The sequence below is a fragment of the Rattus norvegicus genome, chromosome 2, assembly GCF_021556685.1.
Source record: "Rattus norvegicus strain SHRSP/BbbUtx chromosome 2, alternate assembly SHRSP_T2T, whole genome shotgun sequence".
Taxonomy (NCBI): domain Eukaryota; kingdom Metazoa; phylum Chordata; class Mammalia; order Rodentia; family Muridae; genus Rattus; species Rattus norvegicus.
Genome location: NC_141535.1, coordinates 236,635,933 through 236,663,508, shown reverse-complemented (window position 1 = coordinate 236,663,508; position 27,576 = coordinate 236,635,933). Strand labels below are relative to the sequence as shown.

At 41.0% G+C, this 27,576-nt stretch overlaps 1 protein-coding gene across 3 annotated transcripts in view; it reads right to left on the bottom strand.

Annotated features, from left to right (window-relative positions):
• Col24a1 (collagen type XXIV alpha 1 chain) overlaps positions 1 to 27,576 on the bottom strand; it is a 257,704-nt gene that overhangs the window by 113,028 nt on the left and 117,100 nt on the right. For all 3 annotated transcript variants that reach the window (XM_087631264.1, NM_001447429.1, XM_087631268.1), the window contains 5 exon segments: positions 26,796 to 26,840; positions 7,015 to 7,068; positions 3,500 to 3,553; positions 2,248 to 2,301; positions 328 to 381 (listed from right to left, as the gene is read on the bottom strand). In XM_087631264.1, coding sequence (XP_087487390.1) covers positions 328 to 381; positions 2,248 to 2,301; positions 3,500 to 3,553; positions 7,015 to 7,068; positions 26,796 to 26,840 — 261 coding nt within the window.

Genomic DNA, 27,576 nt, shown 5'->3' with positions numbered 1-27,576 from the left:
TAAAGATATTCACATTTATGATGTCCCTACAGGATGAAAAGAGAGACAGGGTATAAGGAAAAAATATGATATTGTAATATCAGTGAAAGTTAAAATGAGTGATTTTATACTTTATATTAATTATGTTTCTGTAAGCATTTTATAAATATTAGTTATGTAACTATAGTACCTAGTTATACTAGTTGTATTATTAGTTATATTTCAATTGCTAAAGGTAGTTCATTTAACAGAATAAAAACAGCAAAAATCCAGCATGGAAGCATGATTCTAGACTGTGAAACAACCGGAGGTGAGTTTTTGAGGTTAACATTCTTTTTTGTTACTTACTCTTTGTCCTTTAGGACCTGGGCTCCCGGGCGCGCCTCTTGCTCCAACAAGACCCTACATGTTGAAAATTTAAAAACTCAGATGTCAAATTCATAACATTGTTACTAGAATAGCATCTATACCTTTCTTATGTGACGTTTACTTTAATCGATGGAGTTTTAAAAATGAAATTTATTTTTCTCCCTACAAATGCATCTTCATTAATCAATATCATGTGTTGTTTCCCTACAAATAAATTTTAATAAATCAATGCCATGTGTCCCTTCCCAGTGTTGGCTTTCAAAATATTTCACTCTTTGGATAAATGCCTTTTATGGGTGAAATGAATTAATATTCACCAGACAGTGTTCAGGAGGAATGCACAAAGGAAATGAGGAGGGAGAGATCCTTTTAAGCAGTTAAACCAGTCTAACATCCCTGCTCCATCAAAGAAGCAATGGCTATTATTTCTTTGCTATTATTGAATATATCGGATATAAGCCCATGTATCAATTTTGTATACTTTCTGAACCCGTGAAAGTATCAAAAATATTTTAAATTAATGTATCAAAAATGAAAATTAGGTTGCTACTTTAAAGTCAAGTTTTATGATGTATTAATCTCCTATAAAGAGTTACTAGAGTAACTTTGTAGCACAAAGTTATGGCTACATATGAATATGTACAGAAGGCAATTCTTGACAATAAGATCATTTAGCCAAACAACAAAGTAGGTCCCTCAATAGGGCATGTTGTCTTCACAGGTTTACCATACCAGACATTAAACCTCTCCTGACAGCAGCCCTCAAATGCAGTCAGAAAGCAATTGGTCCCCCTATAACCTTGACAACACTCTTTCACGGGTGTGTACAGCTTGCCTGGTAGGTTGGTAATGTACCATGCCAAGGCTAGACTTGGTTAAGACCTTTGATTCCTTTCACTATGAGTAACTCACACCTTCAAACACTATGAAAGTGAGCAGGGACTTTGAGATTGATGTTCTTGGTCCTGCAGCCAAAGCACATGGCGTCTTCAGGTCCCAGGTCTTTTCCTTTTTTGTCACTGTGAGTAATGACAGTGGCAAAGCCCTGTGTTGTTTTGCTGCCTGTGGGGCTTCCCTGACCACACACGCATAACAAGGAATTCTGATCACAGCACTGAGATTTTAATTTAACAACCCTTGTCTTTGGTTTGGTTATAAACTTTATATAGATAAAAACAGACCAAATTTTAGGGTCTCAAGTTAACTGACTCCTTTCTGTGAGTGAAGAGATGGACAACTGTGTTCTGGTCTCTTTTGTTTTAGAAGTCAACATTACGTCTATGAATATACCAGGAAATCAGCTTCCTTTACAGAATGGGAGCTCCATGAGACATAATATAAACAATTTCTGTGAAGAGAAATTCTGCCCCGACACCACAGAGGCTGACCTTCTTCAAATTCATGTCTGAAATAACTGTCAAACCTTGACAAGCGAATGTTTTCTCTTTAGGGGCAAGATTTAATTATCTTTCTGAAAAGAACAGATGGAATATATTCAGAGCTCAAGTTTTACTTACCAAAGGCACATTTCCTATGAAGTTTAACTGTTTGTTTGAGAGTATTTGTGAAATTTAAGAAAAACATTTTAAAGTATCTGCTTGTGTTTTGTTAATTCCTTGGCTCTCAGCTCTATTTTGGTTACCGATTCTATTTTCTTACAAAAGGAGGATTAATTTTTTTCTTTTTAGTTCAGGCCAGAGAACTGAAATTGGTTACTATACATAGTAGGGGTAGGGAAACTCAAGATACCAAGAAATACTTCAGAATGTCTACATGGTTTGGGAGAGATCTTACATGTGGCTGATTTTGCATGGCAAACAATTTGATGGCACAACAAAGCGATGAATTTAAATTAAAGTGGACATTCAATAGAGGATCACAAGTCTGTCCTATACTTACAGGTAATCCAATTGGGCCCATGGGTCCTGGAGCCCCAGGAGGACCTGGGTAACCCTGTGATTAAAATAAAATGTGAAAAGCATATAATTAATCATTTCCTTTAAGGGGAAAAAAAACACAGTAAAACAGAAATGGTAACAAAAACAACAGTTTGACAAAGGAAATGTTGTAGGGTAGGATCATAGAAATTAAAGTTGTGTTTCCATAGACGGTGCATGTCAATTATTAGGCCGTTGCTTTAAAAGGAAAGTCACTAGGTGGCACCGTGTGTTACAAGACCTCCGGGTCATCTTCATTTCCTCTCTCTAGGAGATGACATCTTATGTGTGGACTATGCTCTGTGATGATACACATTATGACTTATGAACTCTTCAAAGAGGTTGGGGAACCCCATGATTAAGGAAGGTGGATGCAATTAATCCATAAGCTTTTACATACAACATGTACATACCTTACAATATGTAGAACACATATAATACGGTTCTAACACCAATTCTGAAGATGTCTTCGGAGGGAAAGATTCCTGAATTCAATTGGTTTATGAGTAAGTAAGGTCCACTACCTGCCCCCCACTAGAGATTGCTAAAAAAAAATCTGGTAGTGATCTTCCGAAAATGTAGAAACTAAAAATGCAGAGCAGAAGATGGAATGAGCTTGTTGTGTTGTTTGCTACCTTTATTCTATATTTTCTGAAGGGGGTGTTCAAAACTTGATACTGATCATCCTTTAAATTTCCTGTAATGCTTAAAAACTATTTAAAAAACTAAAAATACAACCCAGATAAAACTCACCAGTTGTCATTATCCTGAGAATATAAAAGGGTAAGACAAAATTTTGGTGCTAAAACTCTTATCTGCCAAAGAGACCTACCTCATGGGCAAAAACCGGTTTACTATTAGAGAGTAGTTGAGAACATATGCAATATAAACATTATTTGCACGAGAACATGCAGATTTTCAGTTGAATTTTCTTTTTAATCCAGTGTGGCTCATGTATCGCCATTTAATTATTCTCCCAAAACTGTAGAGTATTTTTTTTACTAAGGCAGTTTATTTTTATGCTCTTTCATGGATTTGGTACCATAGAACATCATTCTAGAATATAAAACAGCTAAGAGGAGAAGTCCAATGGAAATGTATTCTAAAATAACATTTTCACTTAAATTCCAGTCAGTGTGGGTCTAACCACCGAAGGCCTTAGCTTTGTTATTGGGTGTGCTGGAAACAGAGTGTTTAGATCCTTGAGTTCTTACCATGACACCTTTTTCCCCCTGGGGACCAAGTGGGCCTGGACTTCCACGTTCTCCCTTGTGAAACAAGAAGGAGAGAAGGCAACACTGAGTTATTTAGTGCTGGTCGAGCTAAGAGTACAAAGGGCACCACAATGATAGCTTACATGCACAACTGTCTTCACCTGTAACACCTCTGAAGCTCACAGAGTTTGCATTTTACCCCCACGGCTGCCAATCTCCTAATACAATAAACTTCTCTTTTTCACAGTCTTACTGAAGTGAAGATTAAAATTATGGGTAGACAAGATCTTCTAAAAAGCACGTAGCCTGCTAAATTTAGTTTTATAAGTGAGAATTCTAATGAGTCACTACAAGAGACTGCAGAGTACTAAGTTCCTGAAAACATCAAGCAAATTGGAAAAGGAGCTAATCTCTAGAACAATGGAAGAAATTACTTCCTTGGACTGTGGGCCTCAGTGAAGAGCCTCAGATCTCATTCTGGTGGGTCGTAGGAATCAGGTTCAATGGAAAGTTAGGAGTAATGTAGTCATGTTAAATGTCCTCATATTGTCCAAGTCTTAGCTCATTGAATCATAACCAAACAATGGAATTATTTCTGTACCTTGTTATATTAAATATCAATAAGCGTATGTTAAAAACTTGTATTATTATGAGGTTAAACTTATATTCTACTTTCAAGTAACTACAGATTTGCTATTACTGGAGATGAAATAATTAGAGGAAAATTGAATTATAAATTCTGAGGAAGTTTTTCTCCCCTCAGGGAGGGAGGAAAATCAGGGAGGACAAGGGATGTGTAAGGACCTTGTTTAAGAGGGTGGGAATTAACAGAGTCCAACAGTTTGTCCATGAACAGAAGAGAGGGAAGTGGATCAGATAAGCAATGAGACTGAACAGAGCGAGTAGCACAGGTGTCTAATAAGTCGATTGGGGGAAAGAAAAGAGTAAACCGAATGCTTCTTTTTCTGATTCAGAATGGCTTCCAGAGAGGTTTAAAGGTAGAATTACACAATCCCTTTTTTCCTGATTCTACACCGGCCACTTCACATTTGCTTTTCAGATTACATCTTTATAACCAGAAGGGTATCCTACCCTCCTAAAACTAGAAACTAACATGCAACTAGCCACAATTCAACATATTTAGGAGTTTCATTAGAGGTATCATGTTATATGTTTGAATAACGTTTCCTTTCACCAGCACAGATTGTACAGAGTAATACTTTCCACTGCTCCATTTTCAAAGTGCTCCCAGCACACCTTGATCTCGTGCACACACTCTCTCACCATTTCTGTGTCTCCTGCTTTTCCTTCTCCAACCCTAAGGGCCTCCCTTTTACACTTACTGAATTCCACGTGTGAGAGAAACCATGAAATGTTTTCCTTTCAAGCCCGGCTTGTTTCCCTTAACATCATGACCTCCATTTCAGCAATGGCGCCATTCCACTCCTTTTTATGTCCATTTGGGGCTCTACATTGTCTCTTGGATGGACAGAACTTTCCCTACACTTGGAATACTGTTCTGCATGGCTTCAGTGAGTGGATTTCTTGCAGCTCTAGTTCACAGATACATTCTTTTTCTACATTGAGAAGTCTCACTTTTCATCTTTTAATTCTTTCCTCTTTTTTCTGTCTGAAGGTATTCATTCCTTAACCATATCATCAATCTGTGAAAAACTTGCTTCTCCTTAATTTAATGGTAATATTGTCCACAGTTTCAAGTTTTGATTCATGGTGCCTTTCATTTCCAAAATTCCTGCCTTTCCCCCTCGGAATCTGTTTATTTACTGAATTTCTCATTTTTCTTACTAAAATTCTTCTCTAAATCTTGGTTTGACTTTCTTATCCCATTTGTCTGTTTGTTTGACTCCTCTGTGAGGTCGCTGGTGCTTTTTAAAGTGAACTTCTGAATGCACTGCTTAGTCTTTTTACATTATTTTTGGATTCGGTTATTGCGGTCTCATTCGCTTTGGCTCGAGTCATTCTGCCTCGACTTTCCACTTTTCTTGTGTTTCTATGTAAATATTTTTGCATTTCTTGGGATATCCCTTCTGGTTCTGTGTGAAAGTGTTCTTAGGGGCTGGTTTTATCTCGAGCTCTCAATCTCCATCAATGCTCCAGGGAGAGCAAACAGACCACAGTGGAACAATTCAAAAGCAAATCAGATATTTAAGCACAATGAAAAACCAACTTTCTAGTTTCTATATTCCCTTAAGGAGAGAAAAGAGAGGAGCTAAGATACTTAGACTCTGACTCCAAGCCCTGACACCGTTACTGGTGCTTCGGTGTGCGTACAGAAAGGAGCCTAACATGGCTGCCCGCTGAGAGGTCCAACAAGCAGCAGACAGAAGTAGCTATTTACATACAACCATTGGACTGAAGTAGGAACCATTGGAATTGAGTTAGGGAAAAACGGGAAGAGGTTGAAGAAGACCATAGAAAGACGAGCAGTCTCAACTAACCTGAACCCCAGAGATCTCTCAGACACTGAGCCACCAACCAGGCAGCATACACCAGTGGTCCAAGGCCCCTGATACACACAGCAGGGGACTGCCTGGTCTGGCCTCAGTGAGAGAAGATGCACCTAATCCCTGAGAGACTTGAGGCCTGAGGGAGTGGGGAAGCCTGGCGGTGTATGTGTGTGGGGGGTGGGTTGGGGACATCCACTTGGAGATGGAGGAGAAGGATTGGGATGAGGAACTGTCAGAGACAGAATAGGAAGGGAATAATGACTGGACTGTAAAAAAAAAGATTAAAGATAATAAAAAAAGAATAAGATAGGAACTAAAAAGCTATTTAAGCTAAAATTATTAAGTAATAAAATGACAGAGTGTAGAAAAAAAAAGAGAATGATCAACATTGGAAAGAGAGGGAAATGCACCTGTTGACAGCAGAAGAAAACATGGTGCAAGTAAACACAATAAAAGTAAACATTCAGAGAGAAAAACAAGACCAATCGGTTGTCTCCTCCTCGCTGAGGAGGCAGACGATGAGGATGCTCTGCTCTCTCCCAGACTCATCCTTGGTACTGGGAGCAGGAGGGTACTGGGTACTGTGTGCTTTCTGTAGTTCCAACAGATTGGACCAGGGGAGGCTGAGCCACTGTGCCTTTTCACTGGCCTTGATGGCTACTGTGACCACCGCTGGTTGAATTACTGCTGCGATACAGGCTTAACAATACAAGAAGGTAGAACCCTCCTTCAGGTTGTTGCTGTCCTATGAGCCTGTCAACCACCAGGTTGGAAGGTCCCTCATGGTGAGACACTCCATTTGTGCAATGTAAGTGTGGGAAATGCCCAAGCAGCTGCTGCGTTCTCACCATGTGCTTCTTGGACGTGGATGTTTTGTTGTAGATGTGTGGACACACAGAAAAGTGATTAGTGTCTCTAACCCTCCATCCTCTAGTCCCCTCTTAGGGTGACAAGTGCCTTCCGATCAATCAACACTAAAAGCCATATATGGAAGACTGAAGTTAGCCTGCAGTTCTTAATACAAAACAAAATAACGAAATGAATTACCTTTTCGCCAATGCTTCCGGTTATCCCTACTTCTCCAGGTAAACCAACAGGTCCCTTGTAAGAAAAATGACAGAAAATATGTATACATTACATTGCTCTTATAGCATCCTGGTTTTAAATCACCTATAATTACTGTTTACATCACCTTCATCTTAATTTTATTTGGAGGCAAATCCTGTGTAGAATAGGTACATAGCCTATGACTTCCTGTTAGAAGTCATTTATTCATTGAGTCAAAAATTACCTAAATCAAATCTTAATGCATAGCAATACTTTGTTGGGAGACGATGTAGTCTCTGACCTCATAAACTAGTGAACAACAGGATGTTATAAATATCTACAACCTCCATGTCTACTTGTTGGGGATATGTTAGCATAAATTTTTGTGACTACCTTCGAGAGTATCTTGATGCCCATTTGTGTTCATTTATTTGTTCAGTTATACAAGAATTTGGTATCTCTTCCGGTACTGGCTACTGAGGTAAGACAGGTTTAGGCCCTATCTTGATGACGTAGTTAGCTCCAGCTGTCCATTTGACACAACCCACAGTCACCTGCAGAGGAAACTTCAGTTGAGGGACTACCTCAATCAGCCTGGCCTGCGGGCACGTCCGTGGGAGCATTTCTTAGTTGTTAACTGATGTTGTTGGATGGGTGGGCCTCAGGTGTATAAGAGAGTAAGCTGAGCAAGCCTAAAACTCCAAGCCAGCAAGCAGCGTTTCTCCACGGTTCCCTGCTTCAAGCTCCTGCCTTGGCTTCCTTTGATGGTGGGACTAAAACCTATATATTAAATAGGCTTTATCCTCCTCAACTTGCTTTTGGTCTTGGTTTCATCACTGTGACAAATCAAGCTAGAAACACCTGGCAAATCAAAACACCTGGTAACACAGAAGGGAAACCGCTCACAGTTGTAAGTATGATCTAAGCTCATGGAGGACATAACGTTGGTGACAGAGAATGAAAGAGAAGGTATTTTAGCAAGGAGTCTGGGGAGGGCAGGAGCCAGACAATCCATAGCTTGAGTAGGAAGAGGTCAGCCAGCAAAATGAAGAAGGGAGGCTGGGCTTCCAGCTGGTACACAGCCCGAGGAAGGACCGCAGTTGTGAGGACAGAGGAAAGAAGGCCACCAGCAATGGCATTTGGAAGGAACATGACTTGGGTTCTTTCCATGCTTGTATTTGTGCATATTTATTGTTTCTTCTTTAATTGATATAAAGAGCAAAAAAGAACATGAACACATTACAGTTCTTTCTTAAATTGTAAGGGAGTAATAACTTTCGAACTTTACTTAAGGACACATGAAATGTTTTCAATGTCTACCAGGTATAAATCCTGCTTAGATAGATTTTTATATAATATATATTTACATATACAAAGCAGTGAACCATGGTCAATGGGTGATTGAGCAGAATTGAACTTAATACATAGTATGATTGTTATCCACAAGTTCACAGTCATATCTGTATCAGTAGCTGCTTGGTTATCACATGATCTTGGATGCAGTGACATGTATTAAATATTGTGTGTGTGTCTATGTGTGCATGCATGTGTGTGTGTGTGAGTGTGTGTGTGTGTGAGTGTGTGTGTGTGTGTGAGTGTGTGTGTATGTGTGAGTGTGTGTGTGTGTGTGAGCATGATTTCATGCTAACTAACTTTGGTAGTGTTTTCAGGATCTCCCTTCAGATGAGCTTGCTACATTAAGAAGAGTGCTCTTCCAGAGGTCCTGCGTTCAAATCCCAGCAACCACATGATGGCTCACAACCATCTGTAATGGGATCTGATGCCCTCTTCTGGTGTGTCTGAAGACAGCTACAGTGTACTCACATACATGAAAAATAAATAAATAAATACATAAATACATAAATACATAAATACATAAATACATAAATAAAAAGAAGAGTAGTTTAAACAGCATGGATACACTTAGGTAAACACCGAGTGCTTAAAATGTGACTATTCCATAGGCATGGACTGTAGCTTTTGAAAAGCTTATTTTTACGTTCTTTAATGATGTGCACTTTTTGTCTTCTCTATTTGGATCTTTAACCCATCTGTCTGGAGTTTCATCATCACAAGACATAAGAGGATCCTGGAACTATGTTTCTGTTTATATAGTGACTCAGTCATCTTTCTCTCTCTCTCCCTCTCTCTCTCTCTCTCTGTCTCTCTCTCTCTCTCTCTCTCTCTCTCTCTCTCTCTCTCACACACACACACACACACACACAAACACACCTCTTCTTAATTTAGCTACCTCATCTTTAAAAGGAGAATCCTGATAACACTACCAAAGTTAGTGGGTTAGTGGCATGGTGATGAAATCATGTGAGATATATATATATATATATATATATATATATATATATATATATATATATATCCACTGCCCTCTATTGTTTGTGGTACCATGCTTAGGCATCGCTTACTTCCAAATTTTCTATTTTATGTCATTGATCATTCTCCTTTTTCACTCCTTTCACACCTTTCTCTCACTCAACTTTTTCCAAAAGCTTTTTCTGCTGCCTTCAACTGTCCTCGTCCAAACAAGTAATTTGAGCGTGGCTTTCTTTAGTCGGTCCTTGCCAATCTGAAACCCACAGGCTTTAAATCCCCTAGCTATTTGGTGGGTATTACCATTTACTACAAAACTATCTACACATTTGGCCGGTGACATATAACACTCGTTTACATGAATAATAACTAAACCTCCTCACTGCTTTCTACCCCATGTGACAACGGTCTCAAGGGACTGGAGAACTGTTTCAATGAAGATGCCTGACTTTCTTAATTGCCTTAGAAACACGAGTAATGATAACTTTGCATCATGTTGTAACATTCAATTTTGTGTTTATTTTGATCCAGTGGCTAATATTTTCCTAACGATACAATGAATTAAAATGACACATGAAGTGACATAAAATTGGAAAAATTGAACCTCGCTCCAATTGTTTCACAGTTGTCTCCCTGACATGGTTGTAATTACCAGAAAAATGCAGCACACACCCTACTCACAGCAGGACAATTACCATCCACAGTAATAATAAGACGAACAGGGAGAGGATCTTGATGAAGACTATCAGAGGTAGAAAGGGAGAACGAAAGAGTGAGGTTGGAGGAGACCTGGTGATGCACAAAGAAAGCCAAGGAGCTTGGTTTCAAGGGAAGGAAAAAACCATCCTTAAGGAAAACTCCAAGAGAGTGATATGATTTGACATTGTAGGTCAGTGGTGACCTCCAGAAACAACCTCAGTAGCTTCTGCATGTTTGGGCGTGGCTGCCAAAGAGTTAACAGTGCCCACATGATGGACACATGACAGAAGCATGGAAAACAATTACCTTGTGTGGCTGACTCTCTTATGAAGTTTGGCAGCAGAGAGGAGACACAATTACCGCTGGAAACCATGCAAAATTATTCTATTGAGAACATGATTTCTGCTCGGCCAGCCAACTAAAAGAAAGTTCATCTACAACAGAAGTACACTTCTGAGTGGAAAGCAATTACACCTAAGATGTCTTTCCCCTCTGTTGCAGAATGATTCTTTTTTAAACAACATGATATTGGAGCCTAATCCATCATAAGTGGTCGGGACCAATACATTTGTAATGGCAAGACTATACTGCTGGGTTTAATATTCCCCCAGGGACTGACTCCTAGCCAGCTCCCCCATTGCTAGACAGCCAACTTACACTGGAAACTCACTGCAAGCCATAGAACTCATGCTGGGAGGTGTGCATCAGCCAATGACTCCCATAACTTCGTCCTCTTCTTCCTCTCCCTCCTCTCCCTCCTCTCCCTCCTCTTCCTCCTCTCCCTCCTTTCCCTCCCCCTTCTCTCTCCCTTTTATTACTCCTACTATTCCTCCTCCTCCTATTATTATTATTGTCCCACCCCTCCCCATCCCTTCTTTCTCCCCTTCCTCTCCCCTTCCCCCTCCCTCCTCCTCCTCTTTCAAACTACAAATACTTTCTAAAAGTAAGGTCCCAGTGCCCTGACTAGTTTTCATAATTATCCACAAAATAGGCATTTCACCCCATAGAGGTAAGATCTTGGATGAGATACAACTCAGAACCAGAAGCAAATATATTTTTAATTTTGAAGCGCTCAAAGACTAGTTGGGTATACCTGGGCACAATCACAATCCATTTAAATATCAACAGGTGCTAGTATAGAAAAAGAGTCCTGGTTTTGTTCCTTTCCATTCATTCTTTTTCTTCTTAAAAAAGGGTGCTGGGAAAACTCGTTGTTCACAAAAAACAGAAGAATAAAACTGGATTCCCACCTCACACTCTGCATAAGAATCACCTCCAAATGGATTAAAGAAAGGCTTCCCTTGAGACCCAGAGCTCGTAACTGTCATAGGGAAGCTTAGGGGAAACACTGCAGGAAACAGGCCAGACCTTCTGAACAGGACTCTGTTCAGGAGATAATGTCAGTCATTGACCAATGGAAATTCACAATATTAAGATGTTAGTGTTCCCAGTCAGAGCCTGCCCCACATGTGGCCCATACATATACAGCCACCCAATTAGACAAGATGGATGAAGCAAAGAAGTGCAGACTGACAGGAGCTGGATGTAGATCTCTCCTGAGAGACACAGCCAGAATACAGCAAATACAGAGGCGAATGCCAGCAGCAAACCACTGAACTGAGAATAGGACCCCCGTTGAAGGAATCAGAGAAAGAACTGGAAGAGCTTGAAGGGGCTCGAGACCCCATATGTACAACAATGTCAAGCAACCAGAGCTTCCAGGGACTAAGCCACTACCCAAAGACTATACATGGACTGACCCTGGGCTCCAACTTCATAGGTAGCAATGAATGGCCTAGTAAGAGCACCAGTGGAAGGGGAAGCCCTTGGTCCTGCCAAGACTGAACCCCCAGTGAATGTGATTGTTGGGGGGAGGGTGGTAATAGGGGGAGGATGAGGAGGGGAACACCCATATAGAAGGGGAGAGGGAGAGGTTAGGGGAATATTGGCCCGGAAACCGGGAAGGGGAATAACAATCGAAATGTAAATAAGAAATACTCAAGTTAATAAAGGTGAAAAAGAAAGATGTTAGTGTTCAGCATGGGAGATGGCTAACTGAGATTTAGCTTACAGAAACAAAATATGAGTGATGGTGTCTGTCTTTATTGATTCCACACTCTTGACTTAGTTCTCACATCACGTAATCTCCCCCAATGTGAATGGGTTAAAATAAGAAACACTTACTCAGCCACCATTTCTGTACGTCAGAACCAAGGAATGGATGGCTATGGCTTCTGTGGGCAGCTCTGGCTCAGGTCTCTGACACAATCGATGAAAGACTGAGACTAGCAGATTTACACCTAAGAAGGATGTGGGCTGGAGGCATCACTGCCTTGCCATACAGACCTCTTCGGCAAGCCAATCACGTGAAGTTTGCCTCACCACAGAGCAAATGATCCCAGATAGAAAGTGGGCAGAGTGTACACTGCCGTGTCTCTTATGACCTAGTTACACACTGTCATGACACCCACATCACACTGCTTAGCAGTTTATAATCCACCCCACATTCTTAGTCTCTCTCCTGCTCTTGTTCTCTCTCTGTCTCTGTCTCCGTCTCTCTCTCATTCTCCCGTTTTCTCTCACATGCCCACCTGCATATATGCACTGAGGGCAACCACCACTTAGGCTAGGCTGGCTGCCCAGTGAGCTCCCAGGATTCCCGTGGCCCGGAGCTAGGTCAGACATGCATAGCCGTACTCAGATTTTTATCTTTACCTGGTGTCAGGAATTTGAATTCAGGTCCTTCTGAAATCATAGCAAATACTGCTACTCACTGAGCCATCATCCCAGCTTCAAGACACTCTATCCTAAAAGATGGAAATCAGAGAGCTCTTCTCTCAGGGACGAGTAGCCAAGAAATTATATATTTAAAGTCATAATGATAAAGTCTATAAAAGTCTATTTTTAGCTAGCTATGATTAATGCATTAAAACTTTGATTCTTACTAATTATTTACTTTCAGTGGTTTTTACAGGAACCCCTAAATTATTGTTAAAATGGTGTATACTTTTCTATAGATGAGACAAGTAAAGTTTTAGTAACTAAATGTCTATTATGTTTAATGTGCCGTACCAATCAGTTTGGAATGAATGACCACCAAGGTTAAGCAGTTAACAAAAAAAAACTGCCCATAGATAAAAATCATACAGAATTCCAACAGTCAGGAGTCAGCAGACACGAGTCAGCATACAGAACGCATATCCTTGGCATTTTGCCCTGAAACACAGCCATGCCCACTTGCTTATCAACCCTCCACGCTGCGCTTGCACACTGTAAGTAGAATCTAGTGTGAAAACGGACCATATGGCTCATGAGGCTCCGATCCGTTCTGTTGTGCATTTAATGAACACAAAACACTTGTGGAAGCCATCTCATCCACTTTTAGGAATTATCAACAACACATGCCGTTTGGGGAAGAATGCTCATCAAGACTCTTCTACGCACTGATCCTACACGGAACGCGCAGCAGGGAATACGACAAAGTCTTCAGCTAGGCCATGCTCTCCTTGGGAGTTAAAAAACCATAATAATTGAAAACATTTCACGTTTTTGCAAAGTGGGATACGTAATGGTCTATTTAAAGATTTCGTTAACTAGAGCCAAAATGTGGAGGGCCAAAAGAGCCTGATGTGGGATAAATCGACTTTTAGAATCAAGTGAAATATTATTTTTCCTCCCAAAGTCAGTAAAAACTCCAAAAATGTTCTGCCTCTATTTTTTTTTAAGTAACCACATCTTACTGATTCATTCTAAGAGTAATACAAAATTAGAATGTTTCCTGGTTGGAAAAGGTGCTAGAAAACATCTTATAGAAAGTTCCTGTACTTGACAATTGTCTTTGAACGTCACTGTGCCTTACAGAGACCTCGCAAGAGTTCGCATCTTAAACACGTGAACAACTGCGTGACAGGATAAAGAGGACGGCAGACCTCGGAGATTTTTAATTTTACTCCAAAGCACAGTGCAGAAAGCAAATTCCCTAGAACTTCGTTCTGTTGCATCTTGGGAACTTATTAGCTGTAATATTTATATCAGTGGTTTTTGTTTTCCTTTCAAAGTTACGCAAAGTATCTAAGCTATCTCACCATGACAGATGTACACTCTCCCCACTGCTACTATAGAAAACCACCATATTTAGCCAGGTTTTGATCTTCTTTTTTTTTTAACCTTTCAAGTGTCAACTTGGTATATCAATGTAATATGAACTTTTTGGTGAACGGAGAAGCAAAAGTTGAGCCACACATGAAAAAAAAATCTCTATTTTCAAGCACTAAATGGGACATGTGTTCTCACAGGAACTGTTTACCTGTGTCATGTCTTCACGCTCACACCTTTTCTCAAGAAGATGGCCTCACGATGGTTTGTCAAGGGATGGGTAAGGAAGACCATGTCATCTAGCTGAGTGACACAGCAGAATCACTGTTTCCTTCTCTTTTCTTTTTTTGTGTGTGCATGTATATATGCAGGGACTCATGTCCGTGTGTGTGTGTGTGTGTGTGTGTGTGTGTGTGTGTGTAGAGGCCAGAGGTTGAGACTTGGTGTCTTCCTTTCTCTCTCTCTCTCTGTGTGTCTTCTTTTGAGACATACGGTGGTCATTGCTTGGCTAAGCTGGCTGGTGGACAAGCTCTGGGGAACTACCTAATTCCTCCCTTTCAGAGCTAAGGCTAAAGACATGCACTGCCTTACCTGTCCCCTTTTGTGTTGCATGTTTGAGATCCAAACACAGGTCTTTCTCCTTGTGGGACAAGCACTTTACCAAGTAGGCCATCTCCCTAGTCCAAGAGTTCCTTATTATTTGTTTGTTTGCTTGCTTGCTTTTGTGTGTGTGGGGGTTTTGCCTGTGTATATCTGTGAACCATGTGCAATCCTTGAAGAGGCCAGAAGAGAGTCTCAGGTCCCTGGAACTGTGACTCATAGGCAATTGTGAGCCACCACGTCTGTGCTGAGAACTAATCCCGGTCCTCTGGGAGAATAGCCTGTGCTCTTAACTGCTGAGCCATCTCTCTAGCCACAAGAATTCCTTTTCAAAACATGATGAAGAAGAAATAGCACCGAGGGATTCTGGTAGGAATGCTCCTAGTACAGAGGAAATGTGGGCCTCGGGCCAAGAACTTCATAGACCATCAGGAAACAGTCCTAACTGAGAGTCAACCCTAGAGAGTACGCATGTGGAGGGAGGAAAAGATAAGGAAAAGGCTCGGATTTATTATGCAGGGAGAGCAAATTGGCAAAGGATGAACGATGTCTATTATTTTTGTTTTCAATGGTTTTCCTTCAGATTTTTTATTTGAGGGTAATTTTAAGGCTTATACCCGAGGCCTTTCTGATTATTTGTTCATATGTCAGTTTCCAAATGACCAATCTTTGGATCATTCATTCACATTTTCAAATGAAATCTATAATCTCAGAAGTTATTCCTTTGACAGCATGGTTTGGAGCAAGCAGCCTTATGTGTGTGTGTGTGTGTGTGTGTGTGTGTGTGTGTGTGTGTGTGTGTGTGTGTGTGTATGATGAGTAACTTGAGTGAATGAATAAAGAAACATCTGGAAAATTAAGAAGAGCACATCTGTGTGTGAATGTGTGAAGACCTTTCTAGATCATGAAAGCTTTTACCTCATCGATAGCATAGATGACCATTTGATAGATTCATAATATGCTGGCATTACTTGGAGGTGGAATCTAGTCGGGGGAAGGCCCCTGAAGAAGTCTTGAGGGGTGGACTTTACTCTAGCCTCTTCCTGCCCTCTGCCTTCTCTGCTTGCTGTCTACTCAGATATCAAGAACAGCCCCAGAGAGTCCCCCCATTGCCGTGATGTTTGGCGCAAATACATGGGTTCAGCCTTTTTACACGGTTGAGCCAACATAAGAGTTCACTCTCTTAAATGATTCTTTCAGGTATTTGGACACAGTGGCACAAAAGTCTGTCTGTCTAGTACATTTTCTAAATTCGTCACCATTGGCTTTAAGTTTATCAGTCTGAGTGTGCTATAAAGCACCTTGATCTCTTGTGTTTGGCCTAATTTCCGGAATACAGAAGATAATAATTTTATTTTGACTAAGTCAATGGATACCTTGAATAAAGCAGAAGGGGTGACCACAAATACAAACCACCCACCCTCTTCTATACATTAGGACTCATTGCTTCTTTCCTGAGCACTTTCCAGGTTAAGGCCTCAGCAGACAGACTTACATCCAGGCTCGACGAGAGTACAACGAGAAGGCTGCCCACTTAACACACCGACGAGTCATATACTACCTAGAGATCAACAGTAAGAGGGCAGAGAAAACCGTATGAAGTTCTTGATTTATTCACCACACTGACCAAACTGCAGAGAAGCTTAAACTCCCAACAGAGGCGAGTTTAACGTGCTGAGGTCAATAGAAAATTGATTCAGGAAAAACTAGACTCTGACCCTTGTGAGGGGAATGTCTAGACAGAGGTCCCTGAAGAGTTCGAGCTATTAGACCCTAACTCTTCCTGCTTAGAGGAGCGGCCTGTCCTTTCTCATCATATGTTAGCACTGTCCTCCAGCATGCACCTCCCCTTGAAGAACACACACACCCTAGTTGGGATTTTCATGTTCCTCTCTAATTACTAGACTGTACTCACATGCCACCTAGGGATTTGGAGTGCTTGCTATAGACAGAAAAGGCCATCTCTAAAGAATAAAAGGCTTAGTTGGTATATATGGTAGCAGCTTGGGAGTAGGTACAGGACCTGACTACATAGGTACTTTACCTACATGGCATAAACAAAATGTACATGGAAAATTTAATTTGGGACCTGGGTAAGGTTTGTTTCTCATTGATATGACCAAATACATGATAGGAAACAATGAAAGGAACAGAAGACATACTTTGGCTCTTGGTTGAGGATGTCAACTTGGAGGAGAAGGCATGGCAGTGTCCATTGGGAAAGTGTGACTTGGACTCTTTACTTTTTGGTGGACCTATAGGTAGAATAGGAGGAGAAGGAGGAGGAGGAGGAGGGGGAGGGGGAGGGGGAGGAGGAGGAAGAGGAGGAGATGGTGGTACTACAGCTGGGTATAACCTATAAGACTTTTCCTGTGTGAACCACTTCCTTCAGCAAAGACTACTTTCTAAAGGCTGCACAGCCTTCAAGAAGATGCTAAGCAGTTGAGGACCAAGCATTCAAACACATGAGCATTTGACACTTTGAGGTCTCTAGGCACTGATGATACACTACCTGTACCCATTGCTTAACAACCGAAGAAAAATGATTTTGTGAAAAATCCTACATTTATGAGCATTTTATTAAAATGTCATAAAATAGATACTGTTTTATTTAGTCAACAAAATACTTTGAAGCATAATATTATGTGTCACACTGAAGAATGCATATTGTTTCTATGGTCAATTAAATTTAGACTATAGACAGGTATTTCATAATTTTACAGGTTCCTGAGGTTCGGGCAAGTGTATTTTGGGCCATAGTTTCTACTCCAGCCTCTTGCCATGTGGATACCTAAGGTCCCCCACCAAGTGTCTCTTGATGGTCTGCCAAGTATCCAAGTGGAAATGTCAGGCTCTGACATTTCCCCATCAACTACCTGACCCTTGTTCTCCAGGATCAAATGTGCGGTCATGAAATGAAAGCTCAGAGAGGAGCTTTGCCTTTGCCAGGCAGCTCTGGCAACGATCAGGAGGCTGTGCATGGCGTGTCCTCCGAGCGGATGCTTCTAGTCACATGCCTGGGGAACACGAGAGGAAAGGGACCTTCACGCTGCACCAAGCTTGCCTGGCCGTGTGGCGAATGGCGAGCCTCTGTTGGGTAATCGATCAAAGGTGATAACGTGAACGTCAACAGAGGGCGGCCACCTATCTTTATTCAACTTAGGCTACTTTTTTTTTTTTTTTAAAGAAAGTTGGATGAGAAATAAAGGAAATTCCCCTGCAGTGACACTTGTGTTGCAATAACTTTCCTCACTGTGCGGTCTCCCTGAGACTAATAACTAGCAGGCCCGTTCACACAGAGGGATGTGCACTTATAAGCCCAGAGGATTCTTTTTTTCAAATATGAAGAACAAAATTAGTTCTGGATGTCTTTTCAGGCAATCCTGATTGGAAATGTGAATTTTGTGAATTCTATCCAAGACCAAACTAGAGTGTGAGAAATCTGCTCTTTCAAGTTTCCATCACTCCTACTAACTAATCATTGTAGCTGATAATTGGGGGGATGACAGTAGGCCACGCCACCTACAAATGCCAAGACGTTGGTTCTAGCTTAACATCTAAGTTCTGAAGAAAGTCATTGAACCAGGTTTGATCTCAGCTTTCTACTCTGAAAAACATGTGGACAAGGTCCCTCTTGTTACACCATCCAGCTTTAAAATTCTCTTTAACCACAAGGAAGAACAGTATCACATATTTAAAAAGCATTAAAAATCATTTTCAACACCCAAGAATGATATATATAATCTTTTCTAGCGAGGAATTTTATCCAGTGTTCTGGATCCACAGGATCACCCAAAACTGTTTTACAGATAATTTCTGCATCAGGCAGATGGGACCATTAAGTTCATGGTCCCTTTAACGCTTGGATTGTCATCCTAGTCTTGTATGAGGTCTCTGGAGTGGGTTCAGTGTCCAGATCAGTTTGATCTCTCCCTTGAGTATGCAAATGATCATAGATTTTTGTAGAAGGAAGGCATCTCACAAACTGGTTAATGGTTTCTTAATTAAAATACTGAAATGATGGAAATCCTCACGTTGTATTTACACAGACAAATAAGTAACCTTTATGTGTTTGCCTCAAGTCTCAGAAAAATAAGGAAGGAAAGGGAGAAGAGACGGAAGGAGGAAGATGTCCTCACGAGACTTCCTTTTTCATTGGCACTGAGAAATCTCTCTGCAGTTCTCTCATAATGTACCGTGGGCTTTTGTAATATTACTGGAGTGATCTTGTGACACCTCAGAGCCCAAGGGTGGGACGGTGCCTTTAAAGCACAGTCCAGAGAAGCCCCGATAGCTCCCTTGAAAGGTGAAGACATCATTTGCCAAGAGGAGAAAGATTACGCCCAGCCACAGTCATTTCTTTCTTGTATTATGATCATGCCTTGTATGGCTTAATCTTACGCTAAGGTAAAAAAAAAGAGAGAGAGACATTTTATAAGCAAGGCTGAGCCCAAATGCAAAATACCTCATCTCAGTGGGAAATATAACACACAAGGAAAATATTTCGTCAATGTTAGAAATGCTTCCTGGTAATAATCTCAAGTGTGCGTTAGAGGGAAAATGGTAAATTCCGGTTGCATCCTTCGACTTGACACATATAAAAAGCAAATAAATTCATTTTGTTTGCAACCAGCACAAAAGAAGAAACAAACAAAACCAACCAGTGAATGGTGGCAGCACCACCTGCCTGCTAACTTGAATGAGTGTTTGGATTTGAAACTGAGACCCAAAGAAACCACACCTGTGTTTAGTGCCTTTTTGTTAGTGACAAAAGACTAACGAAGCAGGGTGTACATAAGGCAGACACAGTAAAGCTGCCACCTCCTGGAACGACTAAAACATTGTAGAGCGGGAAGAGACACACTCCAGCCTGCCGCCCATTCCCGCCAGCTGTCTGTTTTTATAAATAAAGTTTCACTGGAAACAGAGCCAAGCTCATTCATTCATTGTCATCTGTGGTTGGGTTCACAGTACAGCATCATGGCTGAGAGACTACAACAGGCCCCATATGGCTCAGGATTTTAAAAACAGCTACTGGCTCTCTACACAAATGCTGGCTGACCCCTGCTCTATGCTATTTATAAGCCTGAACAGTGGGGAGTTTAGCCCACGAGTCACACAGGTCATGGGTTCTTTTTTAAGGGAGAAGCATGGCTATTTCCACCAGCCCATCCCCAGGTTGTCATCTGGCCATCACATTCTGTCAACGAAGTCATTTCAGCAGGAGTTCCCAAGGAGTTCCCTTATCCCAGACCCTTCCATTATTTCCGTGCACGAGTCCCTTAATTCCTTAAACTAAAAGGACCAACACATTCTTTGTCTTACATATTTTCACCAAAACCCACCACCTTTACCATTGTGCTGACGGCTACATATGTATATAAAAGAAGATACAATGTACCAGCAATCGATGAAACTTTGTACACAAAAACACAGCTCGAAGGGAAGACCATTAGAACAGCATTCCAACAGACATGCCAGCATTAGACCCTTTCCGGACAACTTAGAATATCGTCTCCTCAAAAGCTCCTATGCGCACCACAACACCCACACCTGAGAGAATGGAAATATGTTCTCAACCAAAAATAGAAACTTCGAATCAACACACATGTCCTCATGGGCCATGCCAAAAGACCTTCTACTTCTTTTTCTTAGAGTGTCTTATGTACCAGAACAGACTTTTCAATAAAATCTTATGGATATCTATTTTGTCATTATCTACACCAGAAACTACCTTAATGGTGTGTCTAGCACTCAAGCTTTTTCAGTAGGTACGTATGGATGACAGATACGTAAGTGAAGACTGAAGTTCCATCTTCTCTGGCTGTAAAAGTCTTTATATCTCTGGAGGCTGAAAAGCCTGCATCCTGCTCTTACAAAGGACCCGAGTTTAGTCTTCAGAACCTGTTTTTGGTTGCTGGCAAAACTACGGCTCTGGCGAGATCTGGTGACTCTAGCCTTCATTGGCACATGTACACATGGGTGCATTCACACACACACACACACACACACACACACACACACACACACAGCACACAGAGACAGTTAACACAAAAAAATGCTATCCTTCTAAGACACAGAAGTACAGGTTCAAGCTGAAGAAAAAATAGTGAGATGCACGTCTTTATAAATGATAAAAATATTTAAATAGATGAAAATAGAGGTAACATTCCTAGGTGGGAAGAATAAATATCACAGCAATGTGTAAGCAAAGCAGTTCACACATCGGTGCAGTCACTGTTTAGGGACCAGCGAGGCTCACCACGCCAGCCCTTTGGTGCCCTGTGTTAGTCACTCTTCCGCTCTATTTTTGGAGATGGGATCTTTTCTAGTCCATTCTAGCTGAGGACAGCCTTGAACTGCAGGTCCTCCTGCTGTGTTAACAAGTGGTCTCCACCACACCAGGTTTCTCTTATCATGTTTTGTGCCTCCATAGACATAGTACAATGTATGTACATTGTAATGGCTTTTAAATCAGATTTACAACACTATTGCTACATTTCAAGGGTGATAGGCTGTGGCTTTGGAGAAACCTGCCTTCTCGAAATTGTGGTGTGCAATTTGTACTCCCGTGTAGTAAAAGCAGGTGTTGATTAGGGACACAATTGGAAGTCTGCAGCTGGTTGCCCAGTGGTCCCAGGATATAATCTGGAAACATTAGGGAAAACTCCTCTTAGCCCTAACTTCACCACTGTGCTCCTGGACCATGACAAGTTATTCCGATAGACAGAGATACTAGCTTTCTAAAGCATAGAACAGGAATAATTACATCTACCAAGATATTTGTGAATATTAACAAATCTAACATAATCAAAGTTCCTGATCTATCACGAGTTTTCAATAGTGAGTGCCTTTTGTTTGGTAACATATTTAATAAAGACCCATCTGAGGACAGCATGTATCATGGGTGTCCATTCTGCATAATTTTCCATTACTTAAGAAGAAACAGATCAGTCACGCCATTCAGGAGGTTGACAGTATTTACAGTTGTGCCCTAGCACGTGTAGCAGGAAACAGAAGAAGGTAGCTGACATTTCATAAGAAAATGACTGTGAGTCTCAGATGTGCTGAGGTCAGGGTAATTTGTGGTCAACTGGGACATTAGCTTTACCTCGTTGGTTAAATCGTGCTTCCAGCCTCTGGATCTGTTCCTTCAAGGAAACAGGAGCTATGATTTAGTAGGTCCCTTTAAAGCTAGCAATTTCCCCTTTCGTGAAAGGGGGAAAAGCCTGGAACATAATAAAATGAGTTTGTATCAAGCTAATTCCATGGTAATTTTACCCAAGCACAGCCCTAGGCACTCTATCAAGTGAGGGGTTTATGTGAGCGCTTCTGAAACACTTCCCAGTTTCTCCAAAATCGTTTCTGTTTCCATTATAAATAAGTTTCCATATCCCTTGCAAACTAATAATATTTGACAATATTCTAAAAGCACGTTGCCAGGTTGGCTTAGGATATTATAGGTTAAAACCTTGGTTTTCTCTTCCTTATAACTTTTCCTAAATATTAGGTCAGATCTTCCTCACCATTCATTCCCAAGGCTGTACTTCAAGGTCCCATTTCGAGCAGGGGCAGTTTGCTGGTTACTGTGTGAAAAGAAAAATCTGGGAGCTGCAGACTAGAATCTTGGATCTTGACCTTCTAAACCATAGCCTACAGGCGACGCAGACTGGACACATCCCACAGCAATGAGAGCGCAGGATGGTCACCTTAAGATGGAGAATGGGCCCTTGATAAGCAGAATTTTTGTCTTAATTTTTCCCTCGGTTTCCCTCCCTTTTGGGATTTGAAGCCATCAGGGGTCACCCATCGTGGCTTCCCTGATTCTGACGATTTTGTTAAGAAAGGTGGAGTTCTTGATTTTGAGGCTAATTTAGGACCTTCCTGTTTCTCTCTCTGTTCACTGGTCACTCATCACCATTTAGCACAGCATGGGGGAGAGGGCAGAGGATGAATGTCCAGACATTGGTAAATTAAGACACGATAAAGTAAAATTCAGTAAGCAAAGCTACATTTTGAGAAATAAATTAGGGTGACTAGACTGTAAGATAACCATGAATGTTGCCAAGTGGGAAGAGGTGTAATAATTGCAAACGAATGAACCCAAGGATACTTTATGGAAAATATTCTCAATCTTGTATTTAAGGTAACAGAGCACCTTGGTGCTTAGAAAGATTCTGGTCACCGTTGATGTCTCCCCAAAGGCATCTCCACTTTTCTGAGAACGTTCCTGTCTGGCTTTGAGCATCATCAACCATAACAAGAATTCCACAGAAGTTATCACTCTACTCAAGAATGGCTATGAAGTCATGGCCTCCTAATGTTCAGCGGTTGAAAGCACTTGAAGCTCTTGAAGATGACACATTTGGTTCCCTGCACACATGTTAGGCAGGTCTTATCCACCTACAACTCCAGCTCCAGGGAATCTCCCGCCCTCTGGCTTCTGTAAGCATTCACATGCATGTGCACATACTCCCACAGAGAAACACACACACAAGTATAACTGTGTAAGCCAATAAATCGTGTCTGGTCTGTTCATCCTTCAGAAGGAGGTAGTGAGATTAGCATGGGGCCAGGGAAAAGTTGTCAGTAGGCAGACAGAGGAAGAACAGGCATACTAAACTTCTTAGAAGAGCGGCGCGGAGTCTTAGAATTGGAATTATTCTTTGACATCGTAAATCCCAGATTGTCCCTGACAAATAATGAAAAGTTTAGTTATTTGAATCCAGTTGTATGCCAAGACTGACTAGACTTCGCTGTTTGGTCTGCACTGTTTTTTTTTCTATAGGACATAGCTGTCTGTAAATATTAAATTCAGTGCATTTTATTCTTTAAGCAAAAATTTTAACTATTTAAATGATAAAGTGTGAATACTATTAGAAGTGCATTTAAACTATCACAAATTTGAAAACTCTGAGAATACTTGGGAGGCCGTTGGTCCTGCAGAGGCTCAATGCCCCAGTGTAGGGGGATGCTAGGGTGGGGAGGCTGGAGTGGGTGGCTGGGTGGCTGGGGGAGCACCCTCATAGAGGCAGGGGTGAGGGGGATGGGATAGGGGGTTTGCAGAGGAGAAATGGGGAAGGGAAATAGTATTTGAAATAAATAAATAAAATAAGCAATTAAAAAATAAAATACTGAATTATTGTCCTCAATCTCAAATAGTGATATGCCAGGAATTTTAAAACACTAAGCAACTTTTTGGTTACATCGTGTCACTGTTGATCTACAAATTATATCACTGTCGGTGAGTAAATGTAGGGTTTCTTTTTTTTTTAAATAAAAAAATATAAAGAAACTGGGGACTTATAAGAAGCATTTATAGAAATTAAGTTTGTTATTTTTAATGATAACAATAAAGGAAACTGAATGCTTTGGAACAGATTTATAGAAATCAATTCTCTGAATACAAGAAATGACTGTAGATGATATGGAAGCCGTAGACGAGACTGTCGAGCTTGACAGGCTCAGTGACAGATCTGGTTCTAAGTGTGAGTAGAGACAGAAAAAGTCACTCAGTTAAGACAATCAAATGACTACCAGAAGGATCATCTGAAGTGAAAAATTGAAGTGCTATGGATGCTGCGTTATTCCAAATTTCCAAGAGGGTTGTCACGATGAGCAACTATGCATGGCTAGCATGGCTATACGTAGACATGGACGTTCGGGTCTTATACTTGGAAAACTGGGTTGGAATTAAGGTTTAGTTACATAACTTATAACCAATCATTTCTCTTCTCTGAATTTCTCACTGTAAAATCTAGGGAGCCATGGGCTCTGAGAATTAAATGAAATATTGCATCATTGGCTGATGCCCGAAACATAGCAAACGAGTAATGTGGTGCTTTTATTCCAGTCCCAGAAATCTAGCACTTCAGTAGCTCACACCCCCTCTGGATAGCAGTGGAGCTGTTGGCTCTTATGCTGTATGGAACTAATCTGGTGTGATTAAGGAAATATGTAACATGCTAATAAAATGTCATTAATTAGCATTTTAACATTGGATCTTGACTGTAGTCTCTTCTTTCTCTCTTTCCTTCTCTCTGTCTCTCCCTCCCCCCTCTCTCTGTCTCTCTGTCTCTGTCTGTCTCTGTCTCTGTCTCTGTCTCTCTCTCTCTCTCTCTCTCACACACACACACACACACACACACACACACACACACACACACACACACACACTTCCTAAGCAAGCTGACACTCAAATTCTTTGACTATAGAAATAAAATCACTGCAATCCTATTAGATATTTTGTAGAATCTGATCTAAGAACTATACTAAAAGTATAGTTTTTTTCTTGGCAAACCCACAAATAAAATGCTTACCTTTTGCTGACTGAGGCTTACCTGGGAGTAGTAACAATTCCTTGACAATTAATTACTACTTTTACTAATATGGCAATGGTAAAACTAAGGCTCTCAAAGTATTTTTTTTCTTATTACAACACCAGGATTGAGGATTGTAAAACAAGTTAAGCTTACAAAATGATTTTGTAGAAAATTCGACTTCTATTTAAGTCTTGAGCTAGGCTATGTGGGAATTTGCTCATGGAGACAAACCATCTCACTCACTTGCTTCGTGACAGCTAACCTTGCACATGGTAGACATTTCCGCCCTTGACAGTTCATCACTTTTTTATATAGGTCCCCTTGTTAAAAATTTTCTTTTTGTATATTTGTGTACGTGGTGTGTGTGTGTGTGTGTGTGTGTGTGTGTGTGTGCATGTGTGTGTATGTGGTGTGTGTGTGTGCATGTGTGTGTGTGCATATGTGTGTGTGTACACTCACTCAGGTGTGCAAGTGTGTGAAGGTCAGAGGGTGACCTCAGGTGTCCTGTTCTCCTGTCCCTCGTGGCAGGTGACCTCAGTGGCCCTAGAGCCCACTGTCCCAGCTGGCCCGACTGTCCCAGCTGGCCTGGCTGGCCCGCAAACTCCCAGCATCTTCTTTTCACTTCAAGCACTGAGATTATAGCGAGTGCTGGTTTGCTGGTTTTTGCTTGGGTTCTGGAGACAAACTCAGGTCCCTCTGTGTGCACAGCAAACACACACTGTTGGAGACATCGCCCCAGTCTCCTTGAAATTATTTTTGATGGCCTTCCTCATTATTGAAAGTAGATTCGAATCAAAATTATTTTATAGACATGATATAATCATTATGAGCAGAGCTGGAGAGTGGCTCGTCCGTGTCTAGTACTCTTGCAGGGGGCTGAAACTCGGTTCCCAGTGCCCTTGTCCAGCACTGCACGATTGCTGGAAATCCAGCTCCTTGGGCCCCAGCTGAGCCAGCTCTCCAGCCCTAAGCATATGTTTGAAACGACAGGAAAGTAATGAATCATGGAATGCGACTTCCATATATATATATATATATATATATATATATATATATATATATATATATATATACATATACATACTCACGAGTGCACAATTAAAAGAATTGCATCTTACAAAGTTACAAGGTACTTTCTGCTACAGCCTTAAGGTAAGCCTAAGCAAACTGCATCTGATTAAAAACAATATCACACCTGACACTTCCCGGCTTGTGCTTGGGCCCTCCCCTTCAAATCTTAAGTCAGATCACCAGCATACACTCTGTTATGATCTAACCAGCTTTTTGTGGTTATTTATTCTTTGAGACAGTGTTTTGTTATATAAACCAGGTTGATCTCGAACTCACAAACGTGACACAGAGCTACAATTGTAGCTGCAATTACAGGCATTTGGCCCCCTTATCTTGTTTACGACACCTTTCTCATACGGTCAGATTTAGACTGAACCTAATGGAACTGAAATGGAATGTCAAAGAGTTACAAGAAAGATGCTCCTAAGACCATAAACATGTCCCAAATCACAGCCCATCTCCATATCCCGTGCACCATAACCTTTCATTTGTCCATAGGACCATGAGATGTGAGTGTACGTCAGTGGTGGATACGTTCTGTTCCAGTTCTTGCTAACACAACAATAGCTAATAGATCAGGGTTAACACCATTCCCAAGAAACACAGATGGTGGGGGGGGGGGAAAAACCACCACCAACAAAACTTGAGCATAGAAAACCAGCTTACTGTTTCGCCAATTTTCCCAATATCTCCTTGGTCTCCCGTTTCTCCCTGTTGATCAAGAATATAAAATTGCAGAAATGAGTGTTTGTCAGCAGCACTAATCACGGCTTCTTCTGCTTCCGTTTTACATAGTTACCTAGCAACGGGAGAGAAAGCAACAGCAACGTCAGTTATTCAAACTGGCTTACAGGATCTTTGTGAAACGTGGCCGTTTCCCCACTTTTATTCAAATAATTATTTACACATTGAAGTCGCATTCCCTCATTCATTATGTTCTGCCACTTTAAAAAAAAAACATGCTTAGGGCTGGAGCGATGGCTCAACGTTCGTTGCTCTTGCAGAAGACACAAGTTTGACTGCAGCGCCCACAAAATATCTCACAACCATCTGTAAATCTAGTTTCTGGGCATCCAGCGCCCTCTTCTGGCCTCCATCGGTACTGAACATTTGTGATAGAGAAATTCATGTAGACACATTAAAGTCTTTGCTAAGTTACATTTTAAATAAAATGTCTTATGTTATTGTGTTCTTTTCCAGTGCTGCCAAGCCTGAACAGCCAAGTGGAGGGAAAGAACCAAACCCTGGAAGTTGTACTTTGACCTTCACCCATACCCTTGTACTCTGGCATGTAAAGTAAAAATATTTTCAAGATTTCAAAAATATTTTCAAAAGTCACTATAAAAGATGTTAAGAATGTAATTAAAGCCCTTGCACCAAGGATTCTGTACTTCCAACACAGATAACCCCCAAAGCTGTCCTCAGGGTGAGAGCCTGTAACCCCAGT